General features: G+C 41.6%; 1 protein-coding gene across 2 annotated transcripts in view; it reads right to left on the minus strand.

Annotated features, from left to right (window-relative positions):
* The window catches only part of FNDC3B (fibronectin type III domain containing 3B), a 181,880-nt gene that overhangs the window by 124,629 nt on the left and 38,915 nt on the right, over nucleotides 1-18,336 (minus strand). For both annotated transcript variants that reach the window (XM_086843403.1, XM_086843404.1), the window contains exon 3: nucleotides 12,133-12,208. In XM_086843403.1, coding sequence (XP_086699529.1) covers nucleotides 12,133-12,208 — 76 coding nt within the window. The remainder of the gene's footprint in view (nucleotides 1-12,132; nucleotides 12,209-18,336) is intronic.

Here is an 18,336-nt window from a genome sequence, read left to right on the forward strand (position 1 = left end):
GACAAACTGCAACAATAACAACTATGTTACCATACTCATTTTTTCCTGACCTGGGCACATTCTACAAATCCATCAGCCATGTATATTCAAGCTGATTTCAGAGTCATGGTCCACATTGTTACCAGCATGGAGACACCTAGGATTGCTGCTCCTAACACCAAGCTATACATACCTAAGTTTATTTCAATTCAAACAGACGAAGCTATTGATTTGTGTGCTTCTGGTGATACAGCACACAGTGCTGATGAGAGCCTAATTGCAATTCTCATCTGTGTTTACCCTGCCCTAATTGCAGGCTCTCACTGCTGCACTGTCCCCTCCTACACAGGGCTCAGCACCCCCAGGGTGGCACAGGATGGAGGCAGAGCTTGGCCTGTGCTGGCAGGGCAGGACTGGCAGAAAACCCATCCCAAGGAGCGCCTTGGGTGAAATCCCAGCTGGAGGAACCCCAGTGAGGATCCCAAACCCTCCGCTCACAGGCGGGGATGCGGCTGAAGGCGGCACTGACGACAGCCTGCAAAACGACACCGTGCTGAGCCACCCAAAGGCACTTTTTGGAGCTGGAGTGCTTTTTCCAGCCGACAGCAGCACCCCAGGACAGGGTAAACAAAGTCATTTTAGAGCTCCCCTGGCAGAAGGAGCCGCCGACGGGAACGCGCTCCGCTCCAGCCCTGGCAGGGCAAAGCTGCTGCCAAGGCATCGAGTCGCCAAGAAAATTACAATATGATAGTCTTAATTACACTAATTGCGTTTCCTGGTATTGAGGCAGGATTAATATAGTGTTTTTTATGCTAGATTTCATAAACACAATTGGTTTCAGCTTAACTCTTCGTAATTGTATTTCACAGTTCTTGCAAACAATTAGCCACCAATTATGTTCATTTCGTTTTGCAGATGACTGATAAACATTCCAAATATCAGAATTTTCCCCCAAGGGAGGCAAATTACTTCTAACTTAAGTAACCTTAATGAAGCCTCAGTGAAAATCCTGTGGGTAGATCACCCAATGGCACTTGTTTGCCATTTCCATGCTTGCACCAAGGATTAGAAAGACTTCCACTCAGAGGAGAGCCATGGCTGTAATGGCTTTGGAGAGCTGAGTAAACATCTTAAGGTGATAAAATAACCATATATAAATACAAATACATATATATTTCTGAATACATATGTATAATTTTACAGTTGTACATAGATACCTCATGTAAAAGTAGATGAACATATATACACAGATACACACTCGTACACAAAAACTTGGTTTAGAAATCAAAGACATTTGAGCTAGTGTAAGTCTCAAGGCTACAGGTGCTGGGAATTGGACTGGAGGGGCCTAATTAATGCCCCACTCCCACCCTGCTCACCACAGTCCCATCAAACCCAAGTGCTCACACAATTGAGAATGGCAGGCATTGTGTTTCAGTCCCCTCTCCAGGCACAGCTCCAACATTCAGAACAATCCAGCCAGAAATGTTCAAAAACGTTATGGTGAGATAATATCGTCTGCTGAGACAAAAATAGTCTTTTATCACGTTACGCCGAGGTCATCTGGAGCGACCTCGCCGAGATGGCATTTGAAGAGCCTCACCCTCGGCAGCAGCAGGCAGGGTAACCAAAACTCCACGAGTTTCTAGGAATTTTAGGCTGGATTTTTATAAACAACACAGTGCAGCCTCGCTTAATGTGTACACCACTTAAAAGATAAAGCTTGGATAAACAGTATATAAGCAATTATAGACCAAATGGTCACTTGTGTAACTCTGCTTGAAAGCTGTATGGTCAAAAAGAAAATAAAAATAAAAAAAAAATCCAAGTATTTTTAGAAAAAAATAAAATAAAATTGCAAGCTCTTGTTTAGCCAGTGCTGGCAATACCAAAGCCTTCCCTTAACAATTAGAACATGCTTTGCTGACAAAGCCTTACACAAGGCTTTCTGCACAAGCTCTTTCTTCCATACCTGCAGGGTCACGAGCCTTTCACTTGCCAGGAGAAGCAAAAATAAACCTTGCTGGTGAGTAATTTGCAATCCTTCCCATACACACTGAGTTAACATAGTTCTGTGCTGCCAAGTATTTTTTAAGATCTCCTATATGGGGTATACTGACAGAGAATTAACAGTGACCCAGAGAAGAAGGCACTGATTGTGACAACCCATCTACACTCAAATGTTCCCCTATCTCATTCCCAGCAGAAATAAGAGGAATAAACTTAAGAAACACCAGAGCAAGAAAAAAATAAATCCTAAAGCACGCCATTAAAACTGTAGTTAATAATATAATCAAGAAGTCAGAAAGTCATAAACAGTAATCAAACCCAGCTTATAAACAAAGCATGTGCAGAACCCTGCAGCTTTACATTATAACACATGGGGTGCATTAATAAAAACTAAATTGCACAAATTATGACAGAACTTAGTCTTTTGTTAAACATTGAAAAAAAAAAAAGCCCCAACAAAACTCCCACTCATCTCCAGGAGTAGCTTGATTTTTAAGTAGTATTTGAAGCTCCCTTACCCATAAAAAAAAGGGAAAAATCAAAATTAAGTCTTGTGGTGTTTAAATGAGTAAATCACCGTGTAGGTTTATTTGTTTCTAGGATATTTGTCCTAAATGATTTGGAATATTAAGTCAGATTCTAGATTCACTGTTAAACAACTGATACTGATACAACTGGATGGCAGCCTGTACACTTTGAGGTTGTCCACAGTTATGCAATTTCCCACTGGTTCATGTGGTTGAGTGGGCTTTTTCCTTTCTTTTGTGTTTTGAAGCCAGTGATGCTTTCGTTACAAAGCTGACTCAGCAATTTATTTCTGTTAATATCATTTATTCTTTAAACCTCTATTAATGAAAATATTCATGACACACAAAATGAGTTGCTGATGTCACAGAATCCACCCTATGGCCATGACCATAAGAAAACACTGGAGCAGAAAGAACAAACAAGACTCTTAAAGACATGATCACACAGATTGTATCTAAATATAGAAGGGGTTAGACTGTCACAGTGAGAGCTACCCAGTCCCAGAAACCTGATAACAGCAGAATCAACAGCTGATTCAATACAGCTTTCAACAACCACCACATGATTTTTTATTTTTTTTTTTATGGTGGGAATAAGTACAATTTAAAATTTAGCAAAACCAACAATCCAGTTTACATTCTTTACCATTTAAAGTCAATTCATTATTATCACTTATCCAAGTCGAGATTTGTTTCAAAATTAAAAATGAGAGGCATAATAATAAAAGCCCTGCAAAGATTCAAAGTTACAATATGCTTCATCCCCATCCCTAATCCACATCTCCTACATGAACAACAAACATGAACCAGAATCAAAGACATTAAAGAATAAAAAGCATGGGAAACTAAATATTTGGCTGTGATGGGGAGTAAAGGAATTTAATAAGGATAATGGAATAATTTTATGATTCTTCTGGCCAACAAATATAATTACTTCAGATTAAGAAAGTTGACTATAACTGCCTTACTACTTCAGAACTGTAGCTGCACTAACACACTGTAACAAGTCTAAAAGCACTGACTAATGGGTTTGCAATGTCTGTAGCCTGAGTAAAGAATGCCAATCTTGGACTTGAAAATCCTGCCACCATTGACTGGAATGCACTGGGTCCACACAAGGAGGATTAGCAGCATTTGAGCAGGGCTGACACAACTCCAGCATTCCTGCAGATACCCACACACTCACAGAGCTTCCCTGTGTTTTGGGCAGAGATCCAGAGATAGCAGGAAAGTTAAAAATTGGTAGTCTGCTGGTACAAGACAGCTTCCCAAGGGCCTCTGGATGTACCACAATTCCTGATTCTGTCAGACATATATATATATATATATACACACATACTCATACAAGTAAAATAAGGACAGACAAACCCCAAATACAAGTCCTGCATATTTACAAACCCAAAATAAAAGTCTGAAATTATAGCCCAGACCGTATGTTCTAACATTTGTCTTTAAATTCTGCTGTCCTAATTCTAGAGATCAACGCATTTCCCAGCAGCAGATTCTTAGGCATTCCAAAAAACATACAAAAAAAATCTCCATTTTAACAAAGGACAAGCTTCAAGAACTGCTTCTCTGCTCATTTGGGTGCTGCTCTGCTGGGAAGCAGGACGATTTGGTTTTGCATATGTACAAACCAGAATGGTTCCAGTCAATTTATTTCTCAGCCTGCTGATGGCTCAGCCCCTGCCCTTCTCCTCCACAGGGCTCCTGTGCCCTGAGGCCACGTCAGCAGGACACAGCACTGGCTGCCAGGTCCCATCCCAGCCTGGCCAGGGCAGCACCTTCCCCAGGGACCAGGCTGCAGGGTCAGGAGAGGCTCTGGACATCCCCAGCAAGGGTCTCAAGAAATCCTTAATTTTTATATTACATAGAATTTCCAAAATATTTCCAGCCTTAGCTGTAGCACTCTCCCTTTCTCTCAGTGTATACTACAAAACAGTCACAATTTAGGATTTGGAAAGATTAAGCCAAATTAAAATTTAATTACATGCCAAGATTCTTTTTCCTTTTGTCTTGTGTCAGGGGAGCTATAACAAATAACAGCTACCAACTGTAAAGAACCAGATATTCCACCCAGCAAAGCTACAAGTGCAGGTGCATCTGGTTCAAGATTTAATCACACACATGCAAAATAAATTTCCATAATTATTCTTAGCATTATCGGATTTAAAATGGAGAAGCTAAGATTATTCACACAGTAAACAAAGCATCCCATTGTTTACTCTTGGCTTCTTACATGGCTTCCTATACTTGATTGTGGTGTGCTAAAAAAATAAAACCATGAGATGAACAGGGAATGGTGGTATGAGCTCACTGACAATAACATGGGAAAAACCTACTCCAGGTTAGCAGCTCTTTGCTCTTTCTTAGATTTCAACACAAGGTTCACAAAGATATGAAAGCCTGAAAGTTGTTTATTGCACAGGACAAATAAATCACTAGGACCACAGTTTTCTAAGGTGACCAGTCACTGGAAGGGCAGAGAGACTATATCTGACATACAGAGAGGCACCAAAAACATCTAAAACAACATAGAGGATGAAAGGGTCCTCTGCAAATTCTGGTATTTTCTAGCTAGGCACCAATGTGAAAATAAAATAACAGTGTCTGTTATGATTATATGATTAACAACTGGTGGTTCATAGCTATGGAGTGCACCACAGATAACATCCCAACAGGAAAGCACAGCTGATCCCAGGCCTGTGCTACAGAGCTGAGTTTGCTGAAACACTGAAGTGACCAAACCCAGAAGATGCTGCCAATGCCTCTAAAGGATGATACTGACTCATATATATATATATATAAAAAACATTTTGGTCAGTACAACAAAAGCTGGTTAGATACTGACATGGGATTTTTCCCAGTTATTCTCAACCACAGCTTTGCTCTGGAGGATGCTTATGCAGGTATTTCCTCATTTGTCCATTAATAGAAAGAACTTTAATAAACCAAAAATTTATTTGTGCTACAGGAGACCAATGGGTATTGCAGGCCTGGCTTTTCCATCAAACACTAAATCTAGACACAAGTTCCAGAAGTCAAAGTAAGGCAATCTAAATGAGGAGTAAGAGTTATGCTTTAAAACTTAATAGGGTGAAAAGGGCCCTTGCTGGTAAACAGAGAGAAACTGAGCCAAAACTTAATAAACAAAGCATAAACAAAAGCTATTTAATACCAAGAGCTATGCTGTAAAACACCACCACACAGACTGTTCTGCTCCAAGCCCTAATGACCAAAACAGTCTGAACTGGAACTGCATTTCCTACAGAGAGTTTTCCATGCCGTGTAACCAGCCTGCCCACCAGCACGTAGGTGGAAAGAGCTGAAAAACTCTACAGAAACAAGAGAGAAACAGAATCAGAGCTCACCCTGCATTTCACCCCTCCCTTCCCTGACACAGCCAAGCACGTCCATCCTGTGCTGCTGCCGTGCACCCTGGCAGATGTGCCAACAGAGCCTTTCCCCAGGAGCGTCCCTGACCACATGCAGCTCCCAACTACCAGCAGAGACAGGTGAGAAAGGACAATGCTTCTCCCTGCTTTGACAAGTTTAATGTTCTGATCAATGCAGTGCTTTGCAGCATGCTTTCAATACGGCCACAAACTCATTTCTTTAAATGTTACCAAGGACCAGATTCTGATAGTTCAGGTGAAGCTCTGGACAGAAGCAGGTACTGAACCAAAGGGACTCCAACTCCAGCCTGTGGATCTCACCAGCAGTGCACAGGCAGTGCCCTCCCTGGGGGGTCCAAAGAACTTTTCACCTGCAGATTTCACCAGTTGCTCTTCATTAAAGCGTATGTCCAGCCTTCTGCAAGCCTCCCCAAAGCCACATGATTTCAGGTGCTGTTGTTCTATCATCTCAGAGGGAGATGACATAACAGGTTCACTGACTAACAACTCAGTATCTGCCTCTGCAGAGGGAATGGAGCAGGTGCTCCCAGCTCCTGATGCACCAGGTGAACTCAGCTCTGGAAACACAGCTACCTGAGCCTGGATCTTTCTGTTCTGTCTCCTTAGGCTTCTTTCCTCCCCAACCTCTGATGCAACATCCAGAAGTGGGATCAGCAGGTCAAGGGAGGTGATTCTCCCCCTCTATTCTGCTCTCCTGAGACCTCACCTAGAGTACTGCATCCAACTCTGGGGTCCCCAACATGAAAAGAAGGTGGAACTGTTGGATAGACTCCAGAGGAGGGTCAGGAAGATGATCGTAAGGCTGCTAAAGAGACAGGCTGAGGAGTGGAGTTCTTCAGCCTGGAGAAGGCCCTGAGGAAACCTCAGAACCCCTTCCAAAGCTTCAAGGGGCTCAAAAAGAGCTGGAAAAGGACTTGGGACAAGGTTATAGAGCAACAGAACAAGGCTTTAATCAAAAAGAAGGCAGGTTTACATTAGGTAAGAGGAAGAAATTCTTTACTGTGAAAGTGTTAATGCACTAGAACGGGCTGTTCGGAGAAGCTATGGCTGCTCCATCCCTACAAGTGTCCAAGGCCAGGTTGGGCAGGGCTTGGAGGAACCTGGGATAGTGGAAGGTGTCCCTGCCCCTGGCAGGGGTGTTGGAATGAGATGATCTTTAAGGCCCCTCCCAACCCAAACCGTTCTGGGATTCCATGATCCATCTGTTCTCTCACATGTGCTCATCACCACTCTCGTCCTGGTGCCTTTGTCCCCACCCAGTAACACTCCACAGGTACCACTCATTTGCTTACACTGTGTCCTGTTTATTTTCAACTCTTTCCTTCCCTGCAAGAAACTGACTCACTTCCTCATTTCCAACCTCATACCATAGAGGGAAAAAAAAAATACACACTTTGGTTTGCTTGGACTGTACTAACAGCCTTATTTCACTGACACACACACACTCTTCCTATACAAATATACAGCTGTTAAGCCTTCAATACTATCCATTTCTTTGCACTACCACACCAAACCCCACCCACTCACCAAATTAAGGGAATAATAATTCCAGGAAATCTTTCATTTCAGAAACCACTGCTAAATTTTTTTGCAGACTTCTGGTCTTTTTCTTGAGTTACTCGCTTTAAGAGCCACAGAAAAGGCAGCACTGAAATTTAATTCTTGCATTCTTTATTTTACAAGATAAGAACAAGCAAAGACTAAGTTCAGCCTCAATGGCAAAACACTTGAAAACATCACTTGAAACAAATATCTGTGTTAGTAAACTGTCTATGTTTTTATCCTGTTTTCATTTCAAAATGTAACCACCCAGAAGCAATCTAGGTCCTTGTCTGCAACACAGATATTTATGCTCCAACATAACTGCAACCCCTCCATGCCATTGCTCATCTGTACCTTGTCCTTGAATAAATCATAAAAGCCAGTTTAATGCAGAGCCTTGTTCACCCTATGCAAGGGTGAATTCCCTCTGTTCAAGGCCAGAATTAAAGCATAATTTCTATCCTTCAGCATATTTTTCTTTTCACACAAATTTTGTTCTTCACTATTCCAAACCTTGTGCTGTCATACAAGACAAAGACTGGAGGTGAGTTTCAAGAGAATATTGCCAGCAGCAGTATTTCCACGGGTTAGGCAGAATTTACGAGGAATTCCAATTTTTATTCCATCAGCTGCTTTTCTCCTACCTGTTCTCGTTACAGGCTTTTTGGAGCTTTACACGAATACAGAAAATTCCATATGGTTTGTGGCAGAAAATGAAATCCAGTTTGAGGACCATTTCCATGGATGGCAATAAAAAGGACGTTTAGGAAAAATTGGGCAATCAGTGGATATCAACAGTGATCAGTGGATAGAAGCTTTATGCAGCCTGCATATTCTGTACATACATATTTTCAACATGTGGGTGACAAGCAAGTGGCACCAGAATAATCATTCTGTCCATGTTATTCCTACCACAGCAGGTGTGACAGCTTGGCATTATTGCCTTCCAGGAGGGAAAAGCTCTGAACAGATTCTCAAGTACAGCTTCACTGCCCCAAACTATGCACAAACAGTGAATTTTTAAAGTGTGAATGACAAAACTCTCAGGCAGCAACAAAAGTTCCTACCAAAGATCTTAGGATATTGGGTAAAAAACCTCATCTTTAATCAGCCACTAGGAAAATGTGAGTTTCCTGAACATGTCAGCTTCAAATGAGATCCTTTATTCTGAAATTTACAAAGTAGAATATTTTATTTTTTTTAATTCAGGAGGTATAAATCTTAATTTTTTTTTTTTTTATTTCAGGAGTCTGTTTCAATTCCATTCTGTAGTTACCATATTGAGGCTCTCACCCTGTTCCATATTTCATTTATTGTGGTTACCACAAAGCACTAGCTAGAAGCAATCTTTCATACAAAGGAAATACAAAGGGGTCCACAGTTAATAGGTGAGTAAAGAAATGGCTGAGGATATGCCCTGCCCTTGTCCTTTTCTTGCAGAGCTAGCAGCAGTCAAGTCCTGAGTTTTTGACAAATAAAATGGGAATATATGAAAAGGAAATGAAGCATTTAAAGTATTGACATATTTATGAAGTATTTAATATCTGTCAAACTTTTATATAAAGAGCAGCTTTTAAAAGATTGATGACAGAACACATACACATGTTCCATCTTCCAAAGACCCTGAATGAAGATCCTAAATCAGCCTCCCCTGAACCACCCAGAGGGGCAGGTTTGCAGTCAGAGCCCCAGGCTCATTCTGGGTCTTTGGCAGCACTGGGTTAGCAGGAAATCCCAAAGGCAGCACACCAATAATTTGTCATTAACACCCACATGGGTTAAAAGGAACAAAGACTAGCCATGTAATCACACATGGATAAAGGATGTGCTTTATGTTTCCACTTCATACCACAGGCCAGGTGGCCAGCCCCAACATTCAGCAAGCCCTGGGGTGTTGAACAGCCCAGCAGGGCAGCACCATGTGCCTCCCATCCGCACAGGCAGCCTCAGGTCACGGGCTCCTTCCTACCTGATTCAGCTTCTAGCAACTATTAAAAAATTCATCTCAATTAATCCCCAACATCCCTTTTCTTTATTCCTTTATTTGGCTGTTGTTATAAAGGCTACAAAGTCACATAGCACAGCATCTCTGCTACTGCATGGGATGGAGAAGGCAAATCCTGAGGAAGTCAGACAACTCCTACTGAGAGCACCTGGAACTGTTCAGATGCTTTCCTGAACAATTCACAAGTGGACTGTGCACTCAAGGGCTGGATTTCTCTGGAAAACCAGGATTGTTGTTGGGTTATTTTATTTGTTTTCTCTTCAAATCTGTCTTCTCAGGGAAAACACAGACCCTCTCCATGCCTACTGACCAGCTGAACTTCTCCCAGCCACCACATTGTTTCCAAGAGCTGCCTAATCCAGGCTCACACCATGATCTACAGGGCTTATAAATCATTGTCTTAAAAAAATCACCTTCAACTATATGCAAAAAAACCCCCCATGAGGTTGCAGCAAGTGCCCCATGAAGAGGGCACTTGCTGCAACATCTTGCATCCTCAGTTACAAATACACATTTATTCCTGGTTTTTTATTATTTAGGGGTTATTATTTTTTAAAGTTTTCACTGATTATCTTACTGCTGGAACCCCCAGGAACTAGGAAAAATTTTTGTATTTGAGATTTCTCCACCACTCCAAAACATCAGAAACATTCAAATGTGCATCTGTTCTTTCTGGCTTAAAACAGTGATTACTCAATTAGTGGCTAATTACACTTCAGGGTGTTTAAAACAGAGGATATTCCACAGAGGTTTTACTCAAGGAAGTGTCTTTCTTCCAACCTTGATAAGACAAATGAAGATTCACTAAGTCATCTTCTCAGTTGTTTTTGCCTCAGTCCTCTAAAGCACATCACCAGCCACACCACAGCTGTGGAGCCAAACAGGGTTCTGGACACAAAGTGGGGCTCACAGGATTTCCAGAACTGGCTCCAGGAGCACAACCTGAAGATTTCATGCTGTTTATGAAAAGTCATAAGTCATAAGAAAAGTAAAAAAAAAAATTAAATTATTCTACATAAGCAAAGTTAGCTGTCCCTGCAGAACAGTCACATGCCAAAGGGAAGAGCTTTCGTATATCCTGAAGAATTTAGTGTTACCAAGCATGACATCTCAAGTTTTTATTAACACCGTTCACTCCCTGAACTCAGGAGAATCACCCAATTTGTAATAAAGCAGTCCTTCACACTCTGAATATTCAGCAGCACATCTTATGTCATAACCCCGAGTACGTGGCAGCACGGAAAAAGCAAGTATCATCTATTCCACAGGGAGCTACCAGCTGAGAGACACTGCCCAAAAAGAGACTTTCATGCTGCCTTAACATAGAGCTAAAATTATTCCTTATCCTGCTAATCATAGTGCAATGTGGGAGCCCTGGAAAATGCATCATTATTGTCTGAGTGCTGCCCTATGTATAGGGAATACATTCACCTTTAAACATACCAAAAACTCTATCACAGGAGGGAAAAAAGACACTAAGTTTTGTGGAGCAAGGGGGTGTGTAATTTCCAAAAACGCTGCACACAAAATAAGCCTGTCTTTTATAATAACCTCAGAGCACAAAACCAGAACTGTCACAAGTCCAAATCTTAGTATATTTGCAGGCTGATTACAACAGATCTACTGCAATAGATCACTTTTAAATCCCACAACTGCATGGTAAGAGCAGCTTTACCAAAAGAAGAAAAAAAACCAAAAAACAGCAACACAGGTGCTTTCCTGTGTTTGAAGCACAGTTCAGCAATAAAAATATTTTACAATAAAGTAGGATCAGAAGCTTTAGCTTGAAAAGAATATCAAGAACTTTCAGGCCAAACTGAAAGGGTGTATACAAATAAACATGAGCCTTGGCAGTCAATACTGCAGCTATAGCAAATAAAAGGAGACAATCTTATGTTAGAAATTCTAAATCAATTTTATGAAAGACTGCTGATGAGTACCAAACAAGTCCCATTGGCACAAACACGTTAAATTACTGGGAATACAGAACCATGAGGTTTCAAGTTGCATTCATTTAAATACACTGTCTGAACACCACTTTGAGCATGAATAAAATTATAAATAAATGGGGTCATAATTATATTTGTAATGGAAATCTTTCATGTACTAAGCCAGAATAAAGCATTCTTCTCAAATAAAAGGAGTAGCCAGCTTTATTCCTCTGTTAATTGCCACATGGACCAATTTCTTACCACACAGCATGTTGGCCATAAATCTCAACAAGCAGCTTTAAATTGCTGTTATTATTGCTCATCAAGACCAAATAACCCTGGATGGTGTTCAAGGAAGCTTCTGTAACGTCTATCTCAAACAACTATTAATTCATCATTTCCATGGGGATGCAACTTCAAGCAAGAACCACCCACCTTCCACTGTTTAAATGGAGGGGGTGTCACAGAAAAGATGCAAAGAGGCTGCAAGATGGGACTGATAAATAACAGAAGAGAGAAATCCTCCTGGACTTCCAAGAAATGCATGACTCATTCTGAGATACTGAACTCCTAGAATACAGAGAGCAGCCACGTCTGCAAGTTCTCCTCCCCAGTGCTTCAGTGCATTTTCAGAGCTGCACATCACATTTTTGGAGAGATGTCAGAACAGGTATTCCATAAAGCAAAGCAGTGCTCATCCATGTGTTAGTATATCCTCTTACCTTGGATGCACTGGAGGGTTCCATCCTCAGCCCTTATTGTAAAGGTTTCACCTGGATTAACTTGAACCAGAAAGACCTGCAGAAAGAAAAATAAACATTTATTTCGCTGCAATCTCCAAAAATTAAAATTTCTCCAAAAACAGTAACTGTGCTATCTCTTTCCTGGCAGAGGGGGGAAGGCAGGGAGGGAACAGACTGGCATTTTACACCTGTGGGTCCCAGACTCCAGGAGTGGGCAGAGATCTGAAACCCAACTACTATCTGCATTTTAAAAGCTGAAATGGAGATGTAACTGGATTGCATACAGGTGAGAATTATGGCTTTGAGTTCCAAAGTCTTGAGGGTGTATTTAACTTGGCCAAATGCTGGTAGCTAAGGACACAAATCTTCAGACCACTGGCACATGAGAAGAGAGGGTGCATAAACTCCAACATGCAGCACCAACCCATAATGGGATTTCAAGTTCACATGAATAAAAGCTTTTTTTGCTGTGGGGAGTTGATCTGTAATGTTTTCAAAAATATTTCAGTCTTGCCCATAACAGATCTCAGCTAAGCAAAACCTGTAGGCAGACATACAACAGTTGCATCAACAGTTGCAGACAGAACCAGTAATAAACTATTTATTAACAAATATATTTTTTAAAAAAACAATAATAAAACTATCACCCCAGTCTCCCATTGCTGGATCCTGCAGATGATAGGATCACACAAGCACCAGGAAGCACCAAAATATGTCCCAGTTCACCATATCAACTTGTATCATCTTTACTAATTTTCATGTGTCTGAAACAATGGGTTTAAAACCTATAATTTAGAATCCTTTCTTAAATGGACAGTTTCACTGGGAACTAGAGACCATTTATCCCACCTTGCTGCTTGTGAAACTTTCAATAAAATACTTTAAACACACTTGTGCTAACCACTTTGTCACAAGTTCAATCAAGATATAAATTAAATTTTCGATTTGTACCAAGATTAATCTATATATTTTTTTGGTGAAGGCTCTTGCTAAATTTAGGTCTGGTCTTTATATTCCAGCACATCTGCATGTAGAATTTAATCATTCAATCTGGAAAGAGAGAATTTGAATTCATGTTGTGTTTCTGAATTCCTTAAGCCAAATGCATAAGATAATTATTACCTAGATGACCTTTTGAATTACAGTAATCCTACAGAAACCATTTTATTCCACCAACATTTTTAAAGCACAAGCTGGAAATCAGAAAATGACATATGAAAGCCATTATGTTGTCTGCAACAATCATTTCTCAGGGAGCACTGATCAGGGTGGATCTGATCCAGCATACAGAGTACAATAAATGGTTCAGAAAAGATAAAAGGCACAAAGCCATTCCCTCCCTAATCTCTGAACAATCAACATTTAAGTGACAGCATTTAAGTGCTCTTTTGCTATGAATAGGCGTGAATTATCCACCACAGGACATGGGCATCAGGTCAAAAGAAGTGCAGAGCAATGCAGTGTCATTCAGTTTAATAAAAAAATCCAAAACAACCAACAAGAAACCAGAACACAAAGAGGCCAAAAATAATAGAAATATTTCATCAGCTCATTTCCATTACATGTCTTAACCAACAGCTGTAAAGCTGGTTATTTACTAACAAACTTGATTAACATAAATCAGAAGCCCTTGCACACCTTTACAACTTAGGAACTTGGTCCAGCTCCTCAAAAACTTAGTGTCTGTGACCCTAAGACTGATATCCCATTCATGTAAAGCTCCATCCTCTCCCTGAAGCAGGACAGACAGATTCCTCTTGCTACACAAGGCACATGCCTACCCCAGAGTTATCAGAACATTTAAAAATCCCTGTCCCAGGAGTCCATCACCAGCACAAGTGTCCACATTAGCACACCTGTAGATGTCCCTTAGAAATAATTCCTTGGGGTGCTGCATTAAAAAAAGGTGATATCCCCAATCACAGCTGTTGCTTTTGATGGTCAAAAAAACGAAGCAGCAGCATCCTTGCCTAAGCACACAGGGGTTTAAATTTGTTTCCTCTAGAGCAGCAGGCAAACAGCCTTGTCCCCCCATCACGAGCCTGGGGCAGAGCCTGGGACTGATCTACAGCAGCTTCCACTAAAATGTTATAGATATGGAAGTAACTCCTTATTGACAGATGCTCAAATCAGCCACCTTTGGAGCCAAAGAAAACATTTACAGGCTGTTGCTGGGGGAAGGCAGCAATACCAAGAGCAAACAGGAATAGCCAAGGTGTGACTGATGTGGGTCAACATGGAGCAAAGGCTGGGCACAAAGAGAAGAAACGAAACCAAAGTGGCCCCAGACCCAGGAGCAGCAAACAGGCTCCTCAAGGCAAGATCCTTCCAGAAGCTGCAACCCAGCACCTCCTTTCCCAAAAGCGAGGTACTGGGGTGTTGCACATAATCCATCCCACCAGCCAGTCCCCCCTCTGCAGTCCCTCCATGCTGCACACAACCCCCCAAAGCTCACAACTGCACAGCACTGACCAAAGAGATGGAGAGCTGAGGCCAAACCATTAATGCCAGCACACATTGTGTTACACATGGGGCACCTTCCAGCCAACACCCTTGACTTGTCCCAGTTGCCTAAGACAAATAATGGCAAAGCACACTGCAATCTCTTTTGTTTATACACACTGAGTATATAAAACTAATTCCATGATTTATTTTTCCCCACGTCCTCATAAACAACAAAACCATATTCTGCAGCCTGGAACGCAGTTTCCCTCTTTCCTTTCACACAAGGGATCTTCACGAGAACGCTGGGTTTCTAAAGCTTTTAATTAAAAAATCTGAGGAAAGTAATAAAAAAAGTGTAAAGATAACATCTCTATTTTAATGAAAACAAACCCAGATGATATTTAATTGTGCTATGCCTCTTCCAATATTCATCATCCCAAGCAAGCACAATTAGGAGATGGCAACAGAGAAGATCTTGACGGGTCACTTGGAGCCCTCACTGCTGGCTAGCAGCATCTCCAGGGTGCGGTCTCATGTCCAAGGTCATCCCAGCCCACTTTCAGTCCTTGGCCTCCTCCCATCCAAAAAGCTGGAGCATGTGACAGCTGGGAGCAGGGCGTCAACAGCACAACCCCAGAGGATTTTTCTTCCCCCTAAAAAGTACTCGGATCTTTAATTTAGCAGCTTAATCCACTTGGTGCTCAAGCCCAGCCATACCTGCTGCATCCTCAGAGAAATCCTGTTATCTCCATAATGCTCTTTTTGCATTTATTTTGCATATAAGAATGTCATTCTATTTTATTGGAAGTCATGTTTGTTGAGTGATGAATGTTACTAAGTTGCATAGCTACTATAAATATTTATAATCCCACAGAGTAGGTCCAGACTAAGTTTTCATGACAAGCCAAGCACGTGTCACTCGTGCCTTCCGTGCTCCCACTGTCCAGCTCCCATGGCCAGGGGAAGCAGGGGAAGAGACTCAAGTGCCCACAAAGCTAATGCAGGCATAAGCCGAGGTTCAGAAATAAATAAATTGACTCTGGGAAGTTTTGGACTGGATATTGGGAAAAATTTCTTCCCTGTGTGGGTGTGGAGGCCCAGAGAAGCTGCGGCTGCCCCTGGATCCCTGGCAGTGTCCAAAGTATGGCTGGACAGGGCTTGGAGCAGCCTGGGGTGGTGGAAGGTGTCCCTGCCATGGCAGGGGCTGGAACGAGATGGGCTTTAACATCCCTTCCAATCCAAACCACTCTATGGTATAAAACTATATATACTGTGGGAAAACACTCTCATACAAAGGCAGAAATGCCACCTGATAAGGACCAAGGGCATACACTATTATCTCTTTTATACACTACTGGTTTACTTGTGCAAGAGTTTAAGCCCACAGAAGAGAATCCACACTCAAGTCAGGCCATCATCCCCCACCTGCTCTGTGGCCCCTCACAGCAGTGAGCAGGATGATGTTCACCTGCTCCATGTGGTGCAATTCAGTCCCAGCGCTCACTTATACTATTTCCCCCTTATGAGAACATTTTCCTTGCTAAGGTCAAAGAGCTACTTGCAGGGTTTAGCCTTATTAAAAACTTGAATTAAACAATTTTCCAGTGTGGGGAGTTTTCCCTTCCATGAGATACATCGTGCTTCATACAGCTGGGGAATACAACATCATAGGCAACACTTGGGATCCAGCCACAGGTTCCTCACAAATGCTTTAAACCATTAAAATATATTGTATTCACAATTTCTACAGCACATAACTTACGGAATGCATTGCATCTTTTGGGAAAAGAAAATAAACAACAAAACACAGAAAAACAAGACAATCACTTGTATGTATCCATTCTGTTATCTACTTCAAAAGACTGTGCCCCAGATCCCAATGTGTTCCCAGGTGCATCCCACAGGAAGGACCAGGGAACTCACACCATTCTGTGCTCAATACTCTTCTCAAGAACACATCCCTCAATCACACAGAGCAGTCAGGATAAACACTTTCAGCATCTCTTCAGTAAGAAAAATCAGGGAATATGCTACATCTTAAACAATAAAGCTGACTTCTTAAAATTATTACTTCAAAACTAGTGTCTGGGCTTAACCTTTTTATTTTTTGGCTGAAGGAAAAAATAGAGGTATTGATAGAGGCATGAAGTAATTCAGCTAGTTTACCATAAGTGCTCTTTACGGCAAAACCCACAAGTGGCAGATCCTGAACCTCCTAATTTATCAAACCTTAAAATACACATGCCAAAGCAGCAGTAAAAATAAAACAAATTAATAAATTGAGAAACCATGAAGAAGTAACTGAATTTTGGCAGAAAGTTCGTTCACTCAGTTCAGGTGCTGTGGCTCAGTAAAAAACCCAGCTAAAGTGCTTTCAGTTGTTTGCAAGGTGCACAGACTTGTTATGCTACAGGAAAGTACCAAATCTTGTTCCTCATTCAGCTGTACTCTTGTCTGCCTCATTTAAAGCCTGTGACCCTAAAAGACAAGAACAAGCACACATCACTATGTGCAGTGCCTAACCTTAAGCCAAGTGGTGAAACCACAGGGTTGGTAAACACAGCTTTACAAAGAGCAGACAAGCAGAAAACCTGCTGCACCTCTGCAGGTGCAATGAGTGAACCAAGCTGAAATAAAACTTCCCCAACTAATTAGCACAACATTCTGTACAGATGTGCTGTAGCACAGCTTGCTGCCCCTCCACTTTATACTCCAAGCTTTTTAGAGTTTGCAGTGGAGTACCTACAGGAAACCATTGAAATTCTTGGACCAAAAGGTTAATTATTGCTCCCTGAATCCCCTAAGGAGTTACAAGTGGATTAGAAGCAGAAACAGCTCTGGAAGCAACATGAAAGCATTAAACACAGTCAGCAGTAGTGGAAATAAAGTGTGGGAAACTTAAAAAAAAAAAAATGCTAGAAATGCCATTTTTGATAGTCTAGGGGAGAGGGATTACTGTCAAGCAGGCAGAGACATTTCTTGCCCTGCCTTGTGCAGCTCTGCAGCCCTTACTCTCAGGAAGATAAAGCAAGTGGATGTTCCCATGCAATTGCCTTACACTGCAGGCCTGTTCACTGGCAGATTTGCCTTTGGCATCACTCTCCAGCTCGCTGCTGGCAAGGCCAAGGTGTTTCACCAGCTCCAGCCTGCTTTATTCTACGTGTATAAGAACAGGTCTTTTGAGGAAAGGCTTTTCCCTGGAGCTCAGCATTTCCAGGCACAGCTCCTAATGCAGCTCTGTGGTGCTGGCACAGCTGAGGCTTCACAAATCCAGTAACACATGAGGGTGAGCAAAGCCAGCATGCCCAGAGCAGCCCATCAGAAGCTCCACTCTGTCAGCCCCAAATCACTGACCTGCCCGCTGGCCACACTGCAGCCTGGAAAGCTCCACACTCCTTGTCTTCCACCAGCTCTGCTATGATGCTTTCTCACCATCAGCCTCTAATGGAGGCTGTAATTACACCCTGTAAATGTGTGTCCTCCTAAGGCTAGAGCCTATTTATGGAGTCATATAGACCATCTTTCTTAAGGAAGTCATTCCTATGTGAATCTATCCTGAAGGCTCTTCCCACCTTACAAGTAACTAAAATAAACTTCTTTCAACAAACACTTAACACTTGTTTCCATGTTAAGAGCAATTAACATTTTCTCTTAACAAAATTAACATTTGCAAAGATCAAACAAATCATTTATTCCAATTTCATTCCATTTTTAGACCTGTACTTTTGAAAAACAAAG

Source organism: Cyanistes caeruleus, chromosome 10, assembly GCF_971803275.1.
Source record: "Cyanistes caeruleus chromosome 10, bCyaCae1.hap1.1, whole genome shotgun sequence".
Taxonomy (NCBI): Eukaryota; Metazoa; Chordata; class Aves; order Passeriformes; family Paridae; genus Cyanistes; species Cyanistes caeruleus.